Genomic DNA, 22,183 nt, shown 5'->3' on the forward strand with positions numbered 1-22,183 from the left:
AAGCTGAGGCTTAATTCTGTGTCCTCCGAAGGGTGTTATGATATTTGCTGCAGTGAAATGACAGGCTATATGGAAATGCTTCACAGATATGTGATAACAATAATCTCTCATCAGTAGAGATGTTTCACTCGATTAGATTATACTAGCAGGGAGCCATGAGATATGAAGCCTGTTACCCTCCGGTGCAAAAGGTGAGTTCCAGGCATCACCTTCAGGTGCTCCCCTAAGAACTAGACTCAAAATGCGACGTGCACCACTGGAGTGATTTCCTTTCATTCATTCATTGTGAAACATGCAGGCTTGTGTCACTGCAGTGACAACGCAGGGGTTAACCACCATGATAAACCAGTTAGCTGCAGTTTCCCTGTGAGTGTGTGAGACCACAGCAGAGTGGGGTAGCGCTGTGAGGGGCGGGGGGATGGGCGGATTACACTGTTTTACCATGGCGACGAAGTCTCTCCCTCATGCGCGCTGATGCCTTTGCTTAATCTTTCAGTGCTTAGCAATATATTTTTAAGATATTTGCTCAATTATATATTTAATCTATATAAATTAAGACATAATCAACGGTATTAAGGATCTAATCGAATAATTGTGATGTTTGCCCAGTCATATAATCTCTTTATATGCATTATAACTATGCTTTTAAAGGTTAATTCACTGCAACTCTAGTATGATGGAGTCAGATCACTTAAACTTATGCTTCTGTATATTCTCAATGTCATGTTCCTCATGCACTCAAGGTCTGGGTTGGGTGATAAAACGTAAGTGTTGCATGTCATCGTTCAGAGCAGATACCAGAAACCATCCAATAGAAAGCCAAAACATGCCCAGGGTCATTCGGCATTGTCCAGAGGAGGAGGAGGAGGAGGAGGAATGGATTTGGGTGAACAGAGTCTCCCAGAAAGACGAGGAATAGTTTTTATATTCTTCTTTATATTCTTTGATGATTTGACTTCCTCTTGGTAAGATCTGATGCCTTTGAATGAACCCTCTGCAGAGTTTATTGCTCATTTCATTCTGTCAGGATAATAAAACTTGTGATTTTGCTGAAATCTGGCATCTTTGTGTTGTGCCATTTGTGGAATAAACAAATATGATGTCCGTGTATCTGGGGACCGGAGAGTTCTGCTCCACTCAACCCTGACAATATCATTTAGATAGTCATTCCAAAATCAATAATAATTTATTTTTATTTTTTGCTGTTCCTCACGGTCTTGTTTATGCATCCAGATTATTTTTGGTGTGAAGTGCCAAACTTTGTAGAAATGTACCTTCTCTCAGGGATGACGACGCCTGATGGATCTGGGGGCTTGCTGTATCCACAGTGTCAGAATACATTTAAACCTAAGAGGATACATTTACGAGGGTGCATGGAAGTTAACATGAGAGGATAAAGAAATTCGATTATTGAGCTGTTGCCATGATTCCATGAGTCGGTGCAAGCTTCTTTCTGTGCGGTAATATGTGTAGAATCTGTAGTTCCATTTCTCCAGACATTTGTTATTCCAACAGTGTTCAGGATTTACGATGACCTGAACATTAAATATGTATTAAATGTATTCATATTAATATAATTTTAATGATTTTTCTGTATGATTTAAGTGAAAATCTCTGAAGAAACTATACTAATATTTAAAGCACATCTTTTCAACTGCAGTAAATATTATACTTAAATAAGACTTGATATCATCCATCCATCTTATCACAGAAGAGACAATCGTAATCGTCTCGTCTACCGCCATTTATCCGCCTTGTGGTTCGCGGGTCAGCTGGAACCTATCCCAGGCTGACTACGGGCGAAAGGTGGGGCACACCCTGGATGAGACGCCGGCTCGCCGCAGGGCCGCATGAATTACAAACAGCCACACACACTCACACTCCCACCTTCGGACTATTTGGTGTGATCAATTCACATAAATTGCATGGGGTTTTTTTTTTGGAGGTGGGAGGAAACGGGACAACCCAGAGAAAACCCATGCAGACACGGGGATAACATACAAACTCCTGACAGAAAGGAACCAACCTGGATGTCATGCTCTGCGGCTCTAACCGTTTTTCACATGTCTTGCAAATGCGGGCGTGAGAGTTGGCTGAACACCTGGAGAGACACCTGCCAGTCAATTCTCATTTAGAAGTGTTTGTTGTTTAAACCCTGTCCTACTGACACTAGCGCCAGATTATAATCCATCTAGTTGCCAGCTCGTGAGTCTACTTAGCCTATGTATGTATCTCCAGCGTGTTTTTGTGTTACGTTTTCTGGGCCCTCAGCCAGTCCAAGCCGTAGTTCCTTTAGTATGGTGTGTTTGCGTTTCTGTTATTTGTGCATTGCCTTTTGAGTTGATGAGTAAAGTATTTTTGTTAAACTTTTGCCCGTGCCTCTGTCTCTGCAGTCCGCCAGTTTATTCATTACAACCCATGGCAGTGGAACCTTCTTGCTGTGAGGCAACAATGCTACTACTACTACTACTACTACTACTACAGTACTACTACCTTGCTGCCCAAGACTTAAGATATTAAAGGGAAATTTAATTTATAAATATTTCTTTTCCTTTGTTACAAATTTTGATGTGTAAATGACAAAAGGTACAAAAGGTATTGGAATTGGCCGTGCACCAAGAGCTGCAATCGCAGCATCGTCGTCCTTGGAGGCGGCTTCTGTTGTAAGATTACAGTGAAAAGTATAATAATTACACAGTGCATCTCATTTTGATGGATGAGTCAGAGCCTGACGGAAAGTTTTGATTGCACAGTTGCTTCTTTTTTTTCCATGCAGAGTCTGTTCACCATGCAATGAAGGTTGTTTTTTTTTTTATAGCAAGGCCACATAAAGAAAATAAAACATGAGAGAGGCCACTGATGATGAAAGTTAGCAGGACATTTAAAGCTTAAAAAACAGATGATAAAATAACTTCTCGGGAAACCAGTGAAGATGAGTGAAGGTTTGTGTACTGTAGTTGTTTTCTCAATACGAGTTCAGAGAGTCTGGCAGCAGCTTCTTTTCTTTTCTTTTCTTCATCATCACTCTTTGGATGTTACGTCTGGTGATATCAGAATGAAATGCAGTGCAGCAGATAAGTCGGGAAAGAGATAAGTCATGGACAAGCCGTTGGGCGTCTGCAGAAGAAAGAAATGGCCCCATCTTCAAGTTCAACAATGTCAAACTGCACCACTTGAGTCATTTCTGTTATCAAAGGATGACTCTTAAACCAAAATAACACATAGGATGCTCTGTGAACATTATTAGATAAAGCACCAGGCAAGAGGGATAATTCATGCTGACTGGGGCAACAGGGGGATAGTCAAAATGACATCTCTGTTGTCGTTCACGTACCGTTCCTGACGTCTATTAGGAGATCCCATTGTTCCACTTCTGCTGCGCTTTCCTGCATGCCTTATCTATTTATCGGTCCTCATAAAGCCATGTCAGAGAAGATGGTTGCTGCTTTTTTTTCCATCTGACTGGAGCTATAGAAGGGCACGGTGGCACAAATTAAGGCTGAAAGCAGCTTTGTCTGAAGTTCAACATTTTACAAATCAATTTACTTTCGGTTTTTCTTTGTTGGATGCCAGCGAAAGCATTTAAACAGGTCTCGAGTAGTGCGGATGCGATCAAAATGACAAATTAAACCCCGTTTAATGGTGTAAAATTGATCTTACTTAAAAGGCAGCTAACGTTTGTGTTTAATTACGATTTGGAGTTAATGGACTTCGGATCGATAAAACGGGATCAGACCCAACTGTACTTAAAAGATCAGCACTGGCAGTACCCTATACGCCAGTCTCTTTAGCTGTGTGAAGCATGTTTATGTCACAGAGCACACCGATACAGTCGCCAGGCTTATCAAGACTCATGCCTTCACTATGGCTTTTATCTCGTTTCATTATTCCGAGAGGATGACATCGGAGCAGAGCTTTCGTACTTGGACTTGGCTCTGTGACACATCAATGGCAAACTGTGCCCCCCACGCGTCACCCCATTCATGAAGACCAATCTCTCCATCTCCCTCCCTCCTTTCATTCATTTGTTAATGGAATTACTTTAATTGTTTCTGGCCTCTGCTGCCATCGGTGGAAAAGCTGGGGTTCTTCATGGATCACCAATCCGGAGAAAACTCCTCCTGCTGCCATTTATATATAAAGAGAGAAGGGGGGGGGGGGCAAAGTACAAACTGTCCACTCGTCCCACAAGTTTTTTAGGATCTCATTTCATTTCATGTACACAGTTATCCTTGGTTCGAGAGAGAGAGAGGTCTAACTTGGTGTCCTTCTGGTAGACATGTTTTTCTTTTTTTTGTCATTTATTATCCTGACCGTGACCATCTTGTGCATCAAGGGGTGTTATTGGGGCAATGAAGAGGAGGAAGAGGAGGAGGGTGGGGTGGTGGGTGTGAAGATGTCAGCAAGACTGGAAACATCTGTCCTCCAAACCACAGGCAATAAAACGGAAAGCGCTTTATCTGCCTTGCGGGTCACGGGGGTTGCTGGAGACTATCCCAGTTGCGGGTGAGAGGCACGGAACACCCCGGATGCCTCGCCAGCACATTGCGGGGCCACACATAGACAGACAACCCTTCAAACACACACTCATAACTACGGACAATTTGGAGTAATCAATTCACCGAAGTTGCATGTTTTTTTTGAGGTGGGAGGAAACCGAAGGAAACCCACACAGACACGGGAAGAATGTACAAACTCTGCACAGATAGGAATTCACACTCGCTGTGTGGCAACAGCACTACACACTACGCCACCGTGCTTTCCCTGAATATTTAAACTTGTTTGAAAATTTGCATTTTTATGTGTACCATTGTGATTCTAAGACGTAACTACACAAATTCAGAGGAAACGGCGGCTGCTTTAAACCAAAACAGTGACTTTTCTAACACCATGTTGCATCTTAAATAAATGTGTGCTAATGGTTAGTTTAGTAGCTTTACGTGACATTTCAAAACTTGGAATCTGTGAATCATCGCGTTTGTTTCTCAGGGTACCAAGTCCACTGTTTCCTAACAGGAAAAGCTCCCGACTTTGAGTTAGAATTGCTGCACAGACCAAGAAAGAAACCACTCAATTCTCAGACCAGACAATCCCTCCATTTATTTATTTAGTTACATACATTGCAGGATAGCCATAGCCCACCACGAGGGGTGGCAAAAGCCAAGCTCAGCAAGCGTGTCAGATCCATGCTGAAGAATAGACAGGACTTGAACTAGAAATAAATATGTGCTTCTGAAATGGATATAAGTTTAGTTATTCATTAGTTATTAGAATACTATTTACAAAACAGCTAAAATAAATAAACATCACTCAGTTTCACAATGTGGATTTTCTTCATCACTCAGTTTCACAATGTGGATTTTCTTCATCACGAGTTCAAATATTTATATTTTATTCTGAAAATTCTTGCAAAAAAGTATATTATCTGTACAGGATATTCAGCTGACACCCAGCCTAAACTCCCATTGATCAGTAGTTGTTTCTTTTGACCAAATATAGATATTCGGTGCATCCTCATACATTGCTTGTTTGGAAAAACTCTTGTCTTTGCTGCAGTTCATAAATAAAACATAATATTCACGGGGCAATTTATTCCTCACGTCCTAAATGCTGTTCAAGCTCACTGCTTTGGAATTCCCATTATTTGCTGCTATGGACCAGAACCTTTTTTTCAATCCAGTGCTACAAACCCGGTCTTTCTGAAGTCTTAAATGGGATGCCTGGCTGCATTTTGTAGCTTAGCTAGTTAGCTGGGCAAAAAAAGTTAAAGTCAAGGCCACGCAGGTGCATTGCTCACCAGAAAACTCTCAACTCAACTCAAATAGTCTCGAGAACAACAATGAAATAATCCTGGGAATTTCACCCGTTTCCAATTCCGAAGCCAAACAAACGAATTGAGCCCCTGCCGCTGCAGGAACAGAGGAACACAATGATGCCCTTCTTCCCTCCAGTTCAACCAGCTCTCCACTCGGCCCCTTTCTGGTCCAGCATGCAGAAGCATGCAGCCGAACATTCAGCGATCCGTATGCTTGGTGAACGGACATCTTGCCTGATTGATATTAACAACACCACCACCACAGTCTTTGTCCACATTGGCACAAATCATCATCAAACAAAACAACGCTCCCAAAGGTGACTTCACGTACCTGACAGTCTTCTGGACATCGCTCATAATAATTATGTCCCCAGTCCCTTCCCCTTGTTTTGAGCATGTGGAGTGTAGTCGACTCGTCAACAAGCCCAAACCTATGAGATTCAATGTGTAAGTAAGACAGCAGCTCATAAACTGCTATATTACATCATGTTATTTAATAAATAAAGAACACTTGCATAAGTTCCCACTTTAGACAGACAGCTAGTGTCTAGTCCTTATGCTAAGATACACTAAAGGCATACAATGGCCCCTCTGTTTGTGACACAATAAAATATACAAAGGGATACAGTATATGTGTGTGTATTATACGAGCAGGCCACCATCTGAAAGACGACATGTTTCCTTAAATGTACTAAAGAGCAAACACAGAACGCCTCAGACAGGCCTGCTGCTTCTTTTACCCTCCATCTCTAATAGGAGGAAATGGCTTAGGGTGTGGAGAGGATCCAGCCCTTCTGTGGGAGTTTAATTCAATCACAGCGCTGGTCAAAAATGAATTAAAATGCTCATTAAATCCCCCCCTCCTATGTTCCAGAGACTAAGCTGGCTGCTGATGCCCACAAGTAGAGATCTGGTGTTACACAGACGCATCAGTCAGCTCCGCATCTATCTATCTGTGAGTCAGACATCAGTCACTAACACTTGTTATCTTAATTTGTGCTCATGTTCACCCACACAGTGAGCCCAGCGAACCCATTTGCAAGATGATCCAACAACAGCAGGCTATGTGGGCATCTTGTTTCTTCTGAACATGTCACAGTTTGACAGAGCTGAGACCACAGTGCCTCCTGCCTGGACTTCATATCTCACTGAGCACAGTGAGGATAATGCACTGCGGTGCACATCACAGGACCGCTGACCTTTCCACAGCGCAACGTAACTACCCACTTTGGACTGTGGTCAATTATTATATGAGGCAGGGCTGCGGACATTGTTGTTTTGTGTCAGGAAGCAAAAGAGGAACTTGTGTTGTGAACCCCAGAGGAAAAACGTCTCTGTGTGTGTCCAGCCGCTAAAGTGCCGCTGCTATACAGGAACAACTCAGCCCTTGCTCTGTCTCTTTATAACACATTCATTCTGTCAGGAAGAAAATGGCTTCATCAGTAGCACTCAAGGTTATTCTTTTCATTGAGAAATATGAACGTATTCTAGTCCATGTGGATTTAAGAAAAATAAAGAATTAAATGAATTGCCACAAAAATGAAACGTTGCAACACTTGTGACATTTTGATTCCCTGCCACATAAAATATGTGAACAGTGTAAATGGATGTAAAGTCAGTGACGCAACGCTGGTAAATACCTCGTACAATCTGCACAGCTAAAACACCCATTTAGTATTCCAACTGCCTCCCTGCTTGAGGAACATGCTTTTTCTTTTCTTTTTTTCTTCTGGTTCTTCAATGATGAGACACGAGCGCCTCCTGCTGTTCCACAAATGGAACCAATGCTGCATTCAGATGTCACAGAAACGGTGCATTTGTCGAACATATCGACATACGTGGAAAGTAACTACGTTCCTTTTATTAAGGATTATTATAATGATTTAACTTGTACATGTCTAATGCCAAGCACCTCATTCCCCTCCTACATTTACACCATCCACATGGTTATCTGGATCATCATCAAAAGTTCTAAATTGTTCTTAAAATTAAAGATTTTTTTCAGACCTCATTCTGGATCAAATCCAGAAGACATTTTGCACGATAGTGCATATCGGACCCCTTTATGACTGTGCTTTTTGATGAGTGAATTGAATACATATTTTAAAAGATAATATTTTTTTTAAGCCTCCATTATAAGTAAACTGGGAAATCCTGTTTTTTTTTTTGTATCTAGATGGGTATCTGGATTGCTCTCAAAATTTGATGGTTTTGACCTAAATTATAATCCTGCTAAACGCAATGTGTACCCCTGTTTTTGGAAAAATCACAACAGTATCAGCAATCTGGATCTGAGCTGGATGAAATTCGGTGGTGAGATAGAGGTCCCCACCGTACATGACTGAGCCCAATTGCATAAATATCGGCCAATAATCAACTGAGATAGTGAGGAACAAATTTTAAAGGTCTATTGACTGCAATGTTAATGAAAATTGCAAAGTGATCCAAAATCCAGGATCTCTTCTGTACCATCACCAAAATTTAATAATCTGTTCCTGGTAACCTTCCCAACATTTCCTAAGAATTTAATTAAGATCTGTTTGTAACTTTTTGAGTTATCTTGCTAACACGCGGACAAACAAACCAAGCCAATGATTAGATAACCTCATTTTTCAGGTCATATTTTATTCCTGTCATCAGGATTAATAAAAAAAAATCATTCATTGGATTTTGATGACGTTTTTGGAGAGGTGGCATATGCTCTAAGGAACGTTTAATCAGATTTTGATATGGATCATCTGGGACATTACAGTCCAATAATCCATAACTTCACGACTGATCAGTTTTTATCAGTCTTTCGAAAGCTTTTTGACATGTATTGCGGAAAACCAAACAAACATTTAAATATAAAGAAAAATAATGAATAACAGAACCAAAATAAGTTAAATAATGTAAACATTCATATTTACATTCAAATGTAAATATGTACTTATACGTAGACCTCTACTGGGCGTCTTCTCGATTGATAAATTTTGCGCTGATTCGAAGATTTCCGAGGCGTACCTGAAGGTAACACAACCTCAATGTGGGACGAACGATGTACTGCAGCTCTGAATCTTAGTCCATGCACGTGTAGGTAGGAAATCATCACTAGAAGCTATTTGGATCGAACTCTGTTCTCCAGCCAAAGATCGAGTGAAGTGTGAACCTATTTGCTTCAACGTGTATCTCTGGCTGAAGACAATTGTTGGTGAGTTGACATTTGATGCTGTTGGCTTAGCTAGCAAGCAACGTGACGGTTTAAAATAAATGAAAGATGGAGAAGTTAGTTTCCGGGAGAAGTTTTTCAGAATAATATTCAGTTAGAAATGCAGCGATCTTAACTGTGCCGGTTATTAAATGAATGTATATTCAGTCAAAATTAAATGTAACAAAGACGATCTAGTGCCATCGCGAACTATTGAGCTGGTGGCGTTTTCTTGTTTCTCCCATATAAAATCCGGTACAGCTAATATGAGCTTTTATTTTGGAATTCAATGTGGGAAATATCGGTGACGTACGTAATGGTAAGCTTGACTCGCTTGATTGGAAAACTACAGTACCTCAGCGGCGCATTGAATTCAAAGACAATAAGGTATGGCGCTCTGCACTGTAAACGCTAAAGTTTTCTGTTTCCCACTTAAGACATCAAGCAAGTCGGAAGTTGTTGTTTTTTTCTTGTAGTATTTTCGGCAAACACTTGTAATTAGCCCAAAGGCTAGTGGCGCTGGCGGGACTACTTTTGTCGCGCTGATTTTGTCATGGTGGCATCCCGGACGGGCGGTTCGTTCAGTTCTAGTCTCCTAGCTCAAGGAAGTCGGTTATTTCCCGCCCACACGGGGCCATATTGTGTTCGTAAACAAGCGCGTACACGTGCCATGCGCCATATGGCGAAAGCGGGGCGAGTTTTCAGTTGTATATAAATGCCAGCAAAGTTTAGTTTTTTGTTTTTTTTTTATCACCGTGAACAAACGGAACTAGTGGCGTCCACGTTATATAATTAAAATCTCTCTATATTTCACTCTTGTGTGTAATGTGTTGTGTTTTATTGCATACCACCAGAGCACAATGATGAAATACATCCTGGTCACCGGAGGAGTCATCTCGGGTATCGGCAAAGGCATCATTGCAAGCAGCGTCGGCACGATTCTGAAGTCGTGCGGCTTGCACGTAACCGCCATCAAGATCGACCCCTACATCAACATAGACGCCGGCACGTTCTCGCCCTACGAGCACGGTATGTCAGAAAGGAAGTGATCGTCATGAATGGGTCGGCGCTAAAGCTTGTGACATCACAGGGGAGGTGTTTGTGCTGGACGACGGCGGCGAGGTGGACTTGGATCTGGGGAACTACGAGCGTTTCCTGGACATACGGCTCACCAGGGACAACAATCTGACCACTGGCAAGATCTATCAGTCGGTCATCAACAAAGAGAGGAAGGGAGACTACCTGGGCAAGACCGTGCAGGGTAATCGATCACCTTCTGTTAGGAAGAGGGCGCCATGCTGAAGGGGAATTGGTGGCTTTTTTTTGTTTATATTTTTATCTTACCCCCCCCCGCCCCCCACAGTGGTGCCGCACATCACAGATGCCATCCAGGAATGGGTTGTGAAACAGGCCAAAGTACCTGTGAATGAAGATGTAGAACCCCAAGTCTGTGTAATAGAGGTGAGGAGAGTTTTACATGTTTGTGTGCAGCAGCATCCGGATCCTGCTGGGGCAGCAGATTTGCCGCTGATAATATTTCTGGCTGTGTCTGTGTGTGTGTGTGTGTGTGTGTGTGCTTGCAGTTGGGCGGCACGGTCGGAGACATTGAGAGCATGCCTTTCATCGAGGCCTTCAGGCAGTTCCAGTTTAAAGCGAAGCGAGAGAACTTCTGCAACATCCACGTTAGTCTGATTCCGCAGGTGAGAGAATAACGCGTTCTGTCCGAGGGCTGTCCAAAGAACGGTTTATTGTACAAATACTTGTGTGTCATTTATGAGACATTATAGTGCATGACTCCCAAGTAGAGGGAACACGTGTTCTGAACTTTGTGTTCTGATGGCGTGGGAGTAATTGTACCTTACACGTACACTCGTGTAAACGTAGACGTAATGGTTCCGCCGTTGGAAGGCTTCGTGTTGACTATAAACATGTCGGCGGCATGTATCGATATTCATTCAAAATGTATGCACTGAATGTTTTCATTTTTCATATGTGCAATACTTAAAATTTTGGTTTCAACATATTTTCTTGCGAGCGCCACGAAGTCGCGTGTGATCGAATCGTTGGCGAGTTTGCGGAGAATGGAGCCACAGCTCGTGACTGAACCGAGCATTTTCGTGTTTGCAACGCTGCAGCCGACGTAGCGATCTGGTGCAGGTGATGAGAGATGGTTCATCACCTGATAACTCATAGAAAATGTTTCCAATGTGTGTTCCTTGTGTTTAAGGAACCGGTTTGGATGTGGCTGTAACTCTAGTCAGGCGTTCCTTGCGGCGACTGCAGCTGCTGCTTCGCCTTTTTAACTGGCACGGAAAATAAAACGTGACCGCATTATTCCGGGTTCTGGCATCCCTGCGTTGGCTTCCCGTCCACTTCAGGATCAATTTTAAGATTGTACTATTGGTTTTTAGGCTATTGAATGGTCGGGGTGCTAGGGAGTCGGGACACAGCTGAGCTCGTATCAATAACCAGCTCGAGCACGGCGGTCGCTGCTGGAGGTCCCAAAGTCCAGGCTCCAGCCCAGAGGGGGGGCCGAGCTTTTGAGGGGGGGGCTGCCCCTAAACTCTGGAGCAGCTTACCTTTAAATATTAGAGCTGCCCAGACTCCTGAGATGTTTCAATCACTGATCACTCAATCCATCTCTCCTCGCTGGCTGACAAATCAAGTTGAGCTGCATATTGATTTTATATCGACTGTTGTTGAGTTTTGTGCTTAATATACATTTTATTTTGTTCTATCTTTTTAATGTTTTATCTATTATGTGTTTTTATATTGTACCTTTTTAATTTTATAGTTGTATTTCTTGGCTTTAGGGATTCTTAAATTGTACAGCACTTTGGTTAACCTTCGGGTATTTAAACCTGCTTTATAAATCAATTTGAGCTTGACCTTGACGGACGCAGAAACGTGTGTGTGTGTGTGTGTGTGTGTGTGTGTGTGTGTGTGTGTGTGTGTGTGTGTGTGTGTGTGTGATCTCCATTGTTCTGTCCAGCCCAGTGCAACAGGAGAGCAAAAGACCAAACCGACCCAGAACAGCGTCAGAGAGCTGAGGGGGCTGGGCTTGTCCCCTGACTTGGTGAGTCACCTCCTCTTCACACGCTTTGCTTCACTGCGTCTATCGGAACGGGACCCGGCTCCATTGTTTTATCTGGATCCTCCGATTTGTTGGTTTTTTTTCTTCCGTTTTCATCAAGTTTCACGAAAGCCAGTTGAGCAGGAGTGTGACAGCAAACAACCAAGACAACAGTTAAAGTGTCACCTCCTTTTTTAGAAATAATGGAAGGCCACATTGTTCCGAATGGATTTCCTTTTTATATAGATGTCTTGATTTCTAGAACCAAAAATTATTCCCTTTTATCTTCTTGGACATTGAGCCAAATCGACTGTGAAATCCTGGAACAAGGAGAATTTAACTTACGTTGTTACATTTTAATTTATTCTGTGCCGGTTAATTAAAAAATCTCTTTCACAGCAAAAAGAAATCCCTCGTTGCACTCGTTAAATGTTTCGTCTCACCTGTATCTTCAGATCATGTGTCGCTGCACCACAGTCCTCGAGACCTCCGTTAAAGAAAAAATCTCCATGTTCTGCCACGTGGAACCCGAACAGGTACGTCGGCGAAGCCCATTTGCCTCCTCGTCTTCCGTGAAGCGGCTTCCCGTAACTGACGCTCCGTCTCGTCTCAGGTCATCTGTGTGCACGACGTATCGTCCATCTACAGAGTGCCGTTGCTGCTGGAGAATCAGGGCGTGGTGGGCTACCTGAGCCGGAGGCTGAACATGCCCATCGAGACCCGGCCCAGGAAAACGCTCACCAAGTGGAAGGAGATGTCTGAGAGGCGAGTCCCAGGAAAAAACACGGCTCCCGCTCTGTTTGAGTTGTGGCTTCGCTGATCAGTGTGTCTTCTCCACAGGTCAGACAGGCTGCTGGAGCAGTGCTCCATTGCCCTGGTTGGGAAGTACACCAAGTTTTCTGACTCCTACGCCTCTGTCATTAAAGCGCTGGAGCACTCGGCCCTCGCCATTAGCCATAGGTTGGAGGTTAAGGTATAATGTAACATCTTTTAATATGAGCTTCTTTTATACTGAAACTAATAGAGATTTGGGCCCTCAAACCTGCGGATTTAGTCAATTATACCAATCTGCTTGTATTTACGTCACCAAGAACAGAAGAATCCCTGAAGTTTAGAATAATTAGTGTTTTGGATATTCTTTTACTTTGTGCCGTCCTCATTTTAACCCTATAATGGGATGGGTCATTGTTGACACTTTGAGTTTGGCTTTTTCTTGTACTATTGGCTCTTTAAAGAGGATCTACATGCCCCCATCTGTCACTGCAACACATGAGATGCTAGAGGGAGAGGGGGACAAAAGTGTCCTACATTACAGTGATTCAGTGTGCATCACCATGCCTGCATGTTGTCTCAGTGTTTAAGGCAGGACACGGATAGAACTTACTTTCATATGTGTGTCCTTAACTCTTTCGCACCTGCCCATTGAGTTGATGTCTTACTCCTCAGTATATAGACTCGGCATCTTTGGAGCCAAGCAAGCTGCAGGAGGAACCGGTGAAATACCACGAGGCGTGGCAGAAGCTCTGCAGTGCTGAGTAAGTATTTTTTCCCTCTTCAAAGTACAAGGTGGACGTGACACTTTCTGTTTAATCATCGTTCTATCTGCTCCGTCTCCTCAGTGGCATCCTGGTTCCCGGAGGCTTCGGCGTCAGAGGAACTGAAGGAAAGATCCACGCCATCAACTGGGCCAGGAACCAGAAAAAGCCCTTCCTAGGTAGAGGATGATTGTCAGGATCTCGTAGCTGAAGCTGGGATATTTTATTTTCTCTGCGTTGTCCTGTTGTAAAAGCCAAACCACATACAGTGAAGACTGTTTCACTGATTTGCCTTTTCCTGTAGGCGTGTGTCTTGGGATGCAGTTGGCTGTCTGTGAATTTGCCAGAAACGTGCTCGGGTGGAAAGGTAATAAAGTTAAAGTTGTCTTGTTAAAGAACATTTATTTAATGTTTAGAAGTTTTTATGTCATTCAATGTGAAGCCTTTGAACATTTAGTTTTTCCTAATAATCTCAGTGAGAGACAGACGAGCCAGTGTTTATAAATCCTGTGGACTGCAATGCATTCTGGTTATTGTATTTATTTTTAGTTTTGAGCAAAAGCCAACACCACGGCCGTCCACCGTTCAGGTCAAGAAATGTTTGCATCTATTTCCAGCTGCTACATGCTTTTTTTGTTTTTGTTTTTTAGATGCCAACTCGACTGAATTTGATCCAGAATCTCAGCATCCAGTGGTAAAAAACGGTTTACATCAGGATATTCTGCATTTGTGTGACTTGAATTAAGATATTTCTTGTTCTACAGGTGATCGATATGCCGGAACACAACCCCGGACAGATGGGCGGAACCATGAGGCTTGGGAAGAGACGGACAATTTTCAAGACGAACAGCAGCGTATTGCGTAAGGAGAAGGAAACGCACGAGGCCACTATTGTGTCGATCGGCCCGGCCCGGCCCATGTTCACTGCTTTTGTCTTCCAGGCAAACTTTACGGCGATGCGGAGTATGTGGACGAGAGGCACCGGCACCGCTTTGAGGTACCAGACAGTCGCTTCAGCCGCAGCTTTGCCTGTTCCGGGCCCCGTTGACATTTTGATGTCTTGTGCAGGTTAATCCTGAGCTCACGAGTCACTTTGAAAAGAAGGGCTTCTGCTTCGTAGGCCAGGATGTCGAAGGGGAAAGAATGGAGGTCGTAGAGCTGGATGGTATGAAACTGAACCGCTTAATTCTCCTGTTGCTAAATCATTTCACTTTAACCTTTTGGGAACTTAAAATCGAATCCTTTTTCCAGACCATCCATACTTTGTTGGGGTGCAGTATCACCCAGAGTTCACCTCTCGTCCGATCAAGCCATCACCCCCCTACCTTGGATTGCTGTTGGCCTCTGCTGGAAAGCTCCAGAGCTACTTGCAGAAGGGCTGCCGTCTGTCTCCACGGTAACAAATGCAATTTAACATTTCAAATTGCAATGGGCCGAACTTAAACCGGGTGCTGACTGATGTCTGATGCAGGGATGCGTACAGCGATCGGAGTGGCAGCAGCACACCGGACTCTGAAATAGCGGAGCTGAAGTTACCTTCCATCTCCGGTGAATGAGGAACCGCTTCAGTGAGACTCTACCCACAGGAAGCACCAACTCATCTATATTGATCCAAAATTATGCATTTGTGGCCTTACTGTAAATATTCAATTGCAGTTTAATGCCATTCTGGGAAGATGGAATGTCATAAAGTACAATGATTTGCATATTGAACTTCTCTTTTATTGGCTTGTCCATCGGAGGGCAATTTGTTTTACAGCAATTACACACATTCCACAACATTTAAGACTGAGTTGATCAGCATCATTGTAAAGGTATATACCAGAGGTGGGCAAACTTTTTGACTCACAGGCCACAATGGGTTCTAAAATTTGACAGGGGAACAGATGAATGGAGTATTTGTGTGAGCTAATATAAATGACATGTAAAAGACATTACATTAAAATATTTGGCATTTTACAGATAGCATTACAGGGAAAAGGTCAAATGAATGAGGTTTAATTATAATAAAATGTAATTTAATGATAATTTGGACAAGTTCGGCGGGCCGGATTAAACGGCCCAACGGGCCGCATATGGCCCCCGGGCCTGGGTTTGCCCATGCCTGGTACATACCGTAGGCTACATAAACAGGCAGGCTCACCTCCTTTCAGTGGCATTCAAGGCCCTGATGGAGAGCGGGACAAAGGAGAACTTGTATCTATTTAGTAACCGGGGGGATTGCCAGTCGGACACCAGATGGAAGCAGCTTGGATTCAGAGGATGATTTTTGTCCCTACAAAGCAACTTGGCTTTACTCAGCAGGTGAAGCTGAAAATCATCCAGACTGCTGAAGTTCACCCCGGCTACCTTCGATGCTACACGGACAATCTCCCAGTCTTTGTCCTTAATGGCGAGGTTACCATACCAACAGATAACAGAAAGCGAGGACGGATTCAACTCATGTTATATTCATTTTATTGGATTTAGTGACAATGCAGGCATTAAAACGTGCAACCACAGAATTAGGTCTGGCCCAATAATCAATGCTGCAACTTCTCCCGATCCCCGTCCACCACATTTTGGCTGCTTGTCAACCGGACCTGGGAATCAGAACGACACTTTAGTACCCTTCACCTGCCTTCTGTGAAAACACGGATCAAAGGCTGATCTCAGTCCCATATCCGCAAGCTTCATCCAACAGTCCTCACAATGAAAAGGTGTCATCATTGATCAGAGTAACTGAAAGCATTCAATGCATCTACGTACCTTCAACCAGGGGGTGATGGGCAACAAGCCCAGTCTGGGCATGCGCACCGACCACGAAGGGATTGGCGCCTGCAGGAAAGTGAATCCACCATGAATATACTCGCCAATACACGGGGGAAAACTGTAGGACAGCTGAGTGGCTGCTGATGGCAGAAAGGACCACCGCAGTCAAAGGCCACCCCCATTCTCTCGCATGCTCTTGGAGAACCAGGAGCTACAGACGAGCCCTCGGCCTTAGGATAGCACGCTGCAATTCAAAGACACGTAAAACCGGCAGGAGATGAATCACCTTATTGAGACATCTTCACGCAGTTCCTTTCAGGGTCTGCCAAGGGGTCACCTTTAAAAAAACAGGGAAAAAAAAAGGTTAATTTGTTACATCCCAGGCACCTTTAAAAGAAACACCAGTAAATGTGGCTCAGGCAGTACAATTGTCTCAATCAAGACTGTCAGTGAGGGCAAGTATGTCATCACAGCCAGAACAGAGCGGGCCTGCTGAAGGCGTCAGGTTACCTGCATGCAATCTGCTCTCTCCTGCATTTCCTTCTCAGGTTCCAGAAGCAACGCCTACAGAGAAGAGTTAAATATTAAGGCCCCGGTGCACGCAGAATAAATAATCCAGCACACAGACGCAGCGCAGAATAAATGATCCGGCACACAGACGCAGCGCAGAATAAATGATCCGGCACACAGACGCAGCGCAGAATAATAATCCAGCACACAGACAGTGCAGAATAAATGATCCGGCACACAGACGCAGCGCAGAATAAATGATCCGGCACACAGACAGTGCAGAATAAATGATCCGGCACACAGACGCAGCGCAGAATAAATAATCCAGCACACAGACAGTGCAGAATAAATGATCCGGCACACAGACGCAGCGCAGAATAAATGATCCGGCACACAGACGCAGCGCAGAATAATAATCCAGCACACAGACAGTGCAGAATAAATGATCCAGCACACAGACGCAGCGCAGAATAAATAATCCAGCACACAGACAGTGCAGAATAAATGATCCGGCACACAGACGCAGCGCAGAATAAATAATCCAGCACAGACGCAGTGCAGAATAATAATCCAGCACACAGACAGTGCAGAATAATAATCCAGCACACAGACGCAGTGCAGAATAATAATCCAGCACACAGACGCAGTGCAGAATAATAATCCAGCACACAGACGCAGTGCAGAATAATAATCCAGCACACAGACGCAGTGCAGAATAATAATCCAGCACACAGACGCGGCTGTCCTTCCCCTGAATGTTGCTGAAGCAGTTATTTTCTAACCGCACAGCGACCGTCGGTGAAAGTGTTCATTTCGGCTTCCGGTTGACCGTTCACTGCTACATGAGAGCACGAGCGGCTTCGATCGGAGCCTGATGCACCCGGATAGTCCTGATATAAATTGGGGAACTTGCCTGCTTTCCACGCAGTCCTCCATGGCTGAAGGTTCTGGGTAGCGGTACCACTCCTAGAACCTATAGAGAAATACAGTCAGTCCACGTGCTGCACATGATACACTATAAAGCGATCCAGACTAGGACCTGCACCAGAATTAAGATCACATGAACTCTGGGTTGATAAAAGGCGATGAAGATACTGCAAACCCAGCGATAAGTCACATTTTAATGATGAAGTGTTGCCGGACCCAACCACGTGGCGAACACTCGTTAGCTAAGCTAACGATAAGTCAAGGTAAGCTACCTAAAAACAAACTAAAGTAATAAAAACGGCGTGCAAATAACGCGTATAAATGCTGCACGCTACCCTTACTTACTAGCTAGCTAAAGGACTTTGTATATACAGCTGCTACCTGCTAGCATTAGCTGTTGTAGCGCAGTCCGTGCAGCCTACCTACCCTAGGCTAACCTGTGCAGCGTCTCATTACGTGAATCAGTTCCATTGGTACGTCATCATAAACTACAAAGACCAATTATGTAAACATAGATCACAAAACAACTAAACACTGAGTGAGGCCTTACCAGAACGTCGATAGATGTGCACGTCCACGCACGGACGACATCTGAGCGAGAGAGGGAGAAAGTGCGGTGTATCGCGCTACTATATACGCTCGCGACGACTAGCAGGCCTCTGATTGGCCAGCCTTGCTCACATGGAGGGCGCTATTGCATGTTGGGATATGTATTTTCTTTTTACATTTTATTGTAAAATAAAAATGTCTGGCGTTTCATCCCCGTCTTTGTGCGTATTGTCACTAACATACATGGACACATACAGAGATGTTTTTCAGGCATATTTTCCAGAAGGGAAAAAAAACATAAATATATAACAATAAAAACAATAAAAACATTTTCAATAATCGTTTTCCCCTCCTTCAGAACCACGGACAGCAACCCGCTGTTAATCATCCAACGTGTTCTTAATGCTTAACATCCCAGCCCGACTTGCTGCTGGCCTCTTTCGTAACGTAAATACTCGGAAGCAGCGCGTTTAACCGGCATGCGGTGAGGCTGAGGCGGCGGAGCGGACTGGAGGTAAATCACATGATCGCTGCGTCCAGTCTGTGCTCCGCGCAGCAGCAGCAGCGCGTTCATGTAAACACGCCGCGCACACGGCTTTGTTTCGCGCACACACACACACACTCACACAGCTGGTATCCCCACTCTCGTCATGCCATGGATATTTTGTGGCAATACCAGTTCAGAATAATCTTACTCGGGGATTCCACCGTGGGGAAATCGTCGTTGCTGAAACGCTTCACGGACGGAATATACACCGATGTGGCGGATCCCACGGTCGGGGTGGATTTTTACGCTCGCTCACTTGATATCGAGCCGGGCGTGAAAATAAAGCTGCAGCTCTGGGACACTGCTGGTCAGGAGCGGTTCAGGTACGACGACAAAAACCTTAAATGAATATAATTCTCCATCGACTGTATTTGACGTTCAATTATTAACAGGCCTCTATTGGCTCGAATGCAATGTCTCCTCATATAAATCAAATAATGCCAATTTATTTTTAACTGTGACATAGTAAGAGTGCTGAATGTGGATAGAATGGTAAAGAGAATAAAGGCACCATAATAATCAGAATAATCGCGTTGCGCCATTGCATGCATTCACGGGTGAATGAGGCAGCATCCTCATATTTAGGCCCCGGTCTGATTTCATGAGCTACAGGAGGGCGCTATCACCAAGGTGACGGAAGGATGACAGGTCTATGCCCACATCCCGCCTTTGCGTTCTTCTACCCTGTTGCTTGTTCCGTTTCATGTGTCCCTGCTGTCGTGGGTGATACAGATTCTCAGGTTGAAGCAGCTCTGCTCTTGCATCTGCTTTCCGTTTGAAGCCTCAGCTTCACAGGGTGTTTTCCGGCAGGGCTCGCCGCACTCGAGTCTTTCATTTCTGTTTGAACTGAGTACGAGAGAAGTGTTTTGTAAAAAAAAAATACAGTATTACGAATTGTAATAGTTTGATGCGTATGTGGATGCTATGAATGGATTAATGGTAGCCTGACCTGAACTGGGCAACAACCTCGGGATGCCATGCTCGCTGTCTGATTTGTGGACATTTGATTTGTTGCTGTTTGAACCCCAATGCGCTTTGTCTGTTTCATTAGGACTAAAACTAAAGCCGTAACACCTCACTAATTATCACAATATATCATATTATTTTAAGATGTGACAAACAACAGTATGTTCAGCAACACAACATGCCTGAAAAGCTGGAAGGACAGAGTTGTTATGGAATTTATGGGCCATAATCAGGAAATTGCAATGGTGCAAGCTGGCAGGTTATTTAGATCATTCCAGACTGACAAGATTTGACTTATTTTGCACCTAATCTTTGGACTGCATAGGGCTTTAGTGGCACCGTGCTGCAGGTTTGCAACCAACTGATTGTGGCTGCTAATGCAAGAAAGAAAATTGGGACGGGGACGGGGGGCTCATTTGGCCTGCTTGGTTTGTCTGACACTATAGAGACAAGCCTGACAATGAGCGTTGGCTCCCTGAAGGCCAATGAATGAACAACTCATTTGTAGGTCAATTTACACCAATGCAAGCACAATTAAGATTATTATTCTCCAATCCTGACAAGTGGTCGCTCTAAATCGTATAAAAGGGACCGTTAAGGGCTGCATTCAATGAACACAAAGCACATATACCCTGGCAGTGTGTGTGCGATTTTGAAATTGTGGTTTCAGAAAGTATAGTAAAAGAGAATGTGACTTAAAATTGGCTTGACTTGCTAAAATGACTTTAAATGAGCAGCTCTGGATCTTACATAGGACAATAACTGTGCTTGTTTTCTCCACTTAGTACCATGTCATTTATTTATCTGCCCACCAGGTCCATCACAACATCATACTACCGTAACTCTGTGGGCGGGCTGCTCGTCTTCGATCTGACCAATCGCAAGGCCTTTGAGCATGTGAGGGAGTGGCACAAGGAGGTGAGTGAGCACATCCTGCCTCACCACATGGTCTACATCCTCATTGGCCACAAGAGTGACCTCAACAAGGACCGTAAGGTGAGCAGAGATGAGGCGGAGCAGCTGGCGGCCGAGCTGGGCATTCGCTATGTGGAGACGTCCGCCAAGTGCAACAGCAACGTGGACCGGGCCTTTGAGCTGCTGACCAGGGACATCTACGAGCTGATGAAGATGGGGGAGATCGTCACCCGCGACGGATGGGACGGGGTGAAGAGCGGCCTCACTGCCAAGGTCCTCTACCCCGAGGACGAGGTGGAATTAGCCGCTGCAACAGCTGAGAAGGGCTGCCACTGCTGACTGAGAACTCTCTAAACACTGTCTTGTCACACCGGGAGCTGACCTCGCCTCACGGCCGTCCACTGGAGGCGGTCACTCAGGCTTGGCACTCTGTGGCATCACTCACCCATCACTATCTCACCTTGTGCTTCTTTGTACGCGTTCTTCTGAAATTTGGGGAACAGATATTTATCTCAATTACATATGTTGTAGGCAAGTTGTATCTCTACGTTCATGTGGTGTAGCCAACAAGGTTTTGGGGCCTTCTTTTGTTTCTTAAATGCACCGGGTTTGCAGAAGGGATCAGAGGTCGTTGGGTTTGCAGCATTGGCGATGCTGGTTCCCCGGCGTCGATGGACCACGGGAATACTGAAGGCACAGAGAAATCCGTGGGCTAAGACTCACGGCTTTAGCGCATATACGTGTTATCGGTTTCTACCTGTCAACGTCTGTGCAATGCTTTGCCTGCAATATTGTAAAAACACAGTGAAATCTATAGAGATGAATTCAGGAGTCACTGAAAGCTACTTAATTTTCGAACAGACACAAAAAACACTCAATAAAACACAAGAAGTGTCGTCCATTAAATCAACGTGTTCCTCCTGCTGTCGTAAGATGTGTGTACTCTTAAGCCAAACGAAGAATCTATATATACGTTTTGTAAAATGTATATATAGAGAGAGATTATTTCTAGTTTAGGTAAATTTAGGTAAATGAGTTAATTAGAGTAGGTGGCCTCATTCATGTACCGGTATTTGTGTCATAGAGGATCAAGTGTGTAAGTAACAGAAAGGAGTTTGAATTTTACCTGCAGCTGTTTCCTCTATTATCTCAGTTCACTAAAATGGTATTCCATTCAGGCCCGTGCTGTGATGGGTGATCATTTAAATCCAATTCTTGGGACACATGCTGCTTTTGTGTATAGATTACACCTGGAGTCAGAAGCAAAGCTTGCATTAAGTCCTGTGAAAAGTCAGGCCGATAGCTGTCATGATCCTGAAAGTCCACATTCACTCATACTTCCTGTTTCCCGCTTGATAAAATATTTTATTTTATTTTTGCGGGGCTTTAAGAGAGGACATATTTTTTT

At 44.1% G+C, this 22,183-nt stretch overlaps 2 protein-coding genes, 1 long non-coding RNA gene and 3 other non-coding genes across 6 annotated transcripts; 2 read left to right on the forward strand and 4 right to left on the reverse strand.

The window, feature by feature from the left end:
* The first annotated feature begins 9,862 nt into the window (after window positions 1-9,862).
* LOC137902936 (CTP synthase 1) lies at window positions 9,863-15,316 on the forward strand. Its single transcript, XM_068747042.1, has 17 exons — window positions 9,863-10,031; window positions 10,093-10,263; window positions 10,366-10,463; window positions 10,586-10,702; window positions 11,995-12,078; window positions 12,531-12,611; window positions 12,689-12,840; window positions 12,916-13,048; window positions 13,522-13,610; window positions 13,695-13,789; window positions 13,915-13,977; window positions 14,261-14,304; window positions 14,375-14,471; window positions 14,552-14,607; window positions 14,679-14,775; window positions 14,862-15,006; window positions 15,082-15,316. The coding sequence occupies exons 1-17, from the start codon at window positions 9,863-9,865 to the stop codon at window positions 15,164-15,166; spliced, it is 1,776 nt and encodes a 591-aa protein (XP_068603143.1). The 3' UTR covers window positions 15,167-15,316.
* A 734-nt stretch (window positions 15,317-16,050) lies between these two features.
* LOC137903318 (uncharacterized) lies at window positions 16,051-18,427 on the reverse strand. Its single transcript, XR_011105757.1, has 6 exons — window positions 18,349-18,427; window positions 17,785-17,844; window positions 16,872-16,925; window positions 16,648-16,698; window positions 16,359-16,427; window positions 16,051-16,192 (listed from the first exon to the last, which is right to left on the reverse strand). It is a non-coding gene; the product is annotated as an uncharacterized lncRNA (long non-coding RNA).
* On the reverse strand, window positions 16,254-16,327 carry LOC137903556 (small nucleolar RNA SNORD99). Its single transcript, XR_011105777.1, has one exon. It is a non-coding gene; the product is annotated as a small nucleolar RNA SNORD99 (small nucleolar RNA).
* LOC137903551 (small nucleolar RNA SNORA44) lies at window positions 16,478-16,608 on the reverse strand. The gene has a single exon (XR_011105772.1). It is a non-coding gene; the product is annotated as a small nucleolar RNA SNORA44 (small nucleolar RNA).
* Window positions 17,610-17,746, reverse strand: LOC137903560 (small nucleolar RNA SNORA16B/SNORA16A family). Its single transcript, XR_011105780.1, has one exon. It is a non-coding gene; the product is annotated as a small nucleolar RNA SNORA16B/SNORA16A family (small nucleolar RNA).
* Window positions 18,428-19,002: 575 nt separating the features above from the next.
* rab42a (RAB42, member RAS oncogene family a) lies at window positions 19,003-21,114 on the forward strand. Its single transcript, XM_068747225.1, has 2 exons — window positions 19,003-19,217; window positions 20,676-21,114. Exons 1-2 carry the CDS (start codon window positions 19,003-19,005, stop codon window positions 21,112-21,114), a joined length of 654 nt encoding a protein of 217 aa, XP_068603326.1.
* The last annotated feature ends 1,069 nt before the right edge of the window (window positions 21,115-22,183 follow it).

The sequence above is a fragment of the Brachionichthys hirsutus genome, chromosome 13 (assembly GCF_040956055.1).
Source record: "Brachionichthys hirsutus isolate HB-005 chromosome 13, CSIRO-AGI_Bhir_v1, whole genome shotgun sequence".
NCBI classification, from domain to species: Eukaryota; Metazoa; Chordata; class Actinopteri; order Lophiiformes; family Brachionichthyidae; genus Brachionichthys; species Brachionichthys hirsutus.

Coding starts and splice junctions, on each gene's coding strand:
- LOC137902936 (XM_068747042.1), top strand. CDS start 9,863: ATGATGAAATACATCCTGGTCACCGGAGGAGTCATCTCGGGTATCGGC. Junction 14,305..14,374: donor CAGAATCTCAGCATCCAGTG/GTAAAAAACGGT, acceptor CTTGTTCTACAG/GTGATCGATATGCCGGAACA. Junction 15,007..15,081: donor GGCTGCCGTCTGTCTCCACG/GTAACAAATGCA, acceptor TGTCTGATGCAG/GGATGCGTACAGCGATCGGA.
- rab42a (XM_068747225.1), top strand. CDS start 19,003: ATGGATATTTTGTGGCAATACCAGTTCAGAATAATCTTACTCGGGGAT. Junction 19,218..20,675: donor GCTGGTCAGGAGCGGTTCAG/GTACGACGACAA, acceptor TCTGCCCACCAG/GTCCATCACAACATCATACT.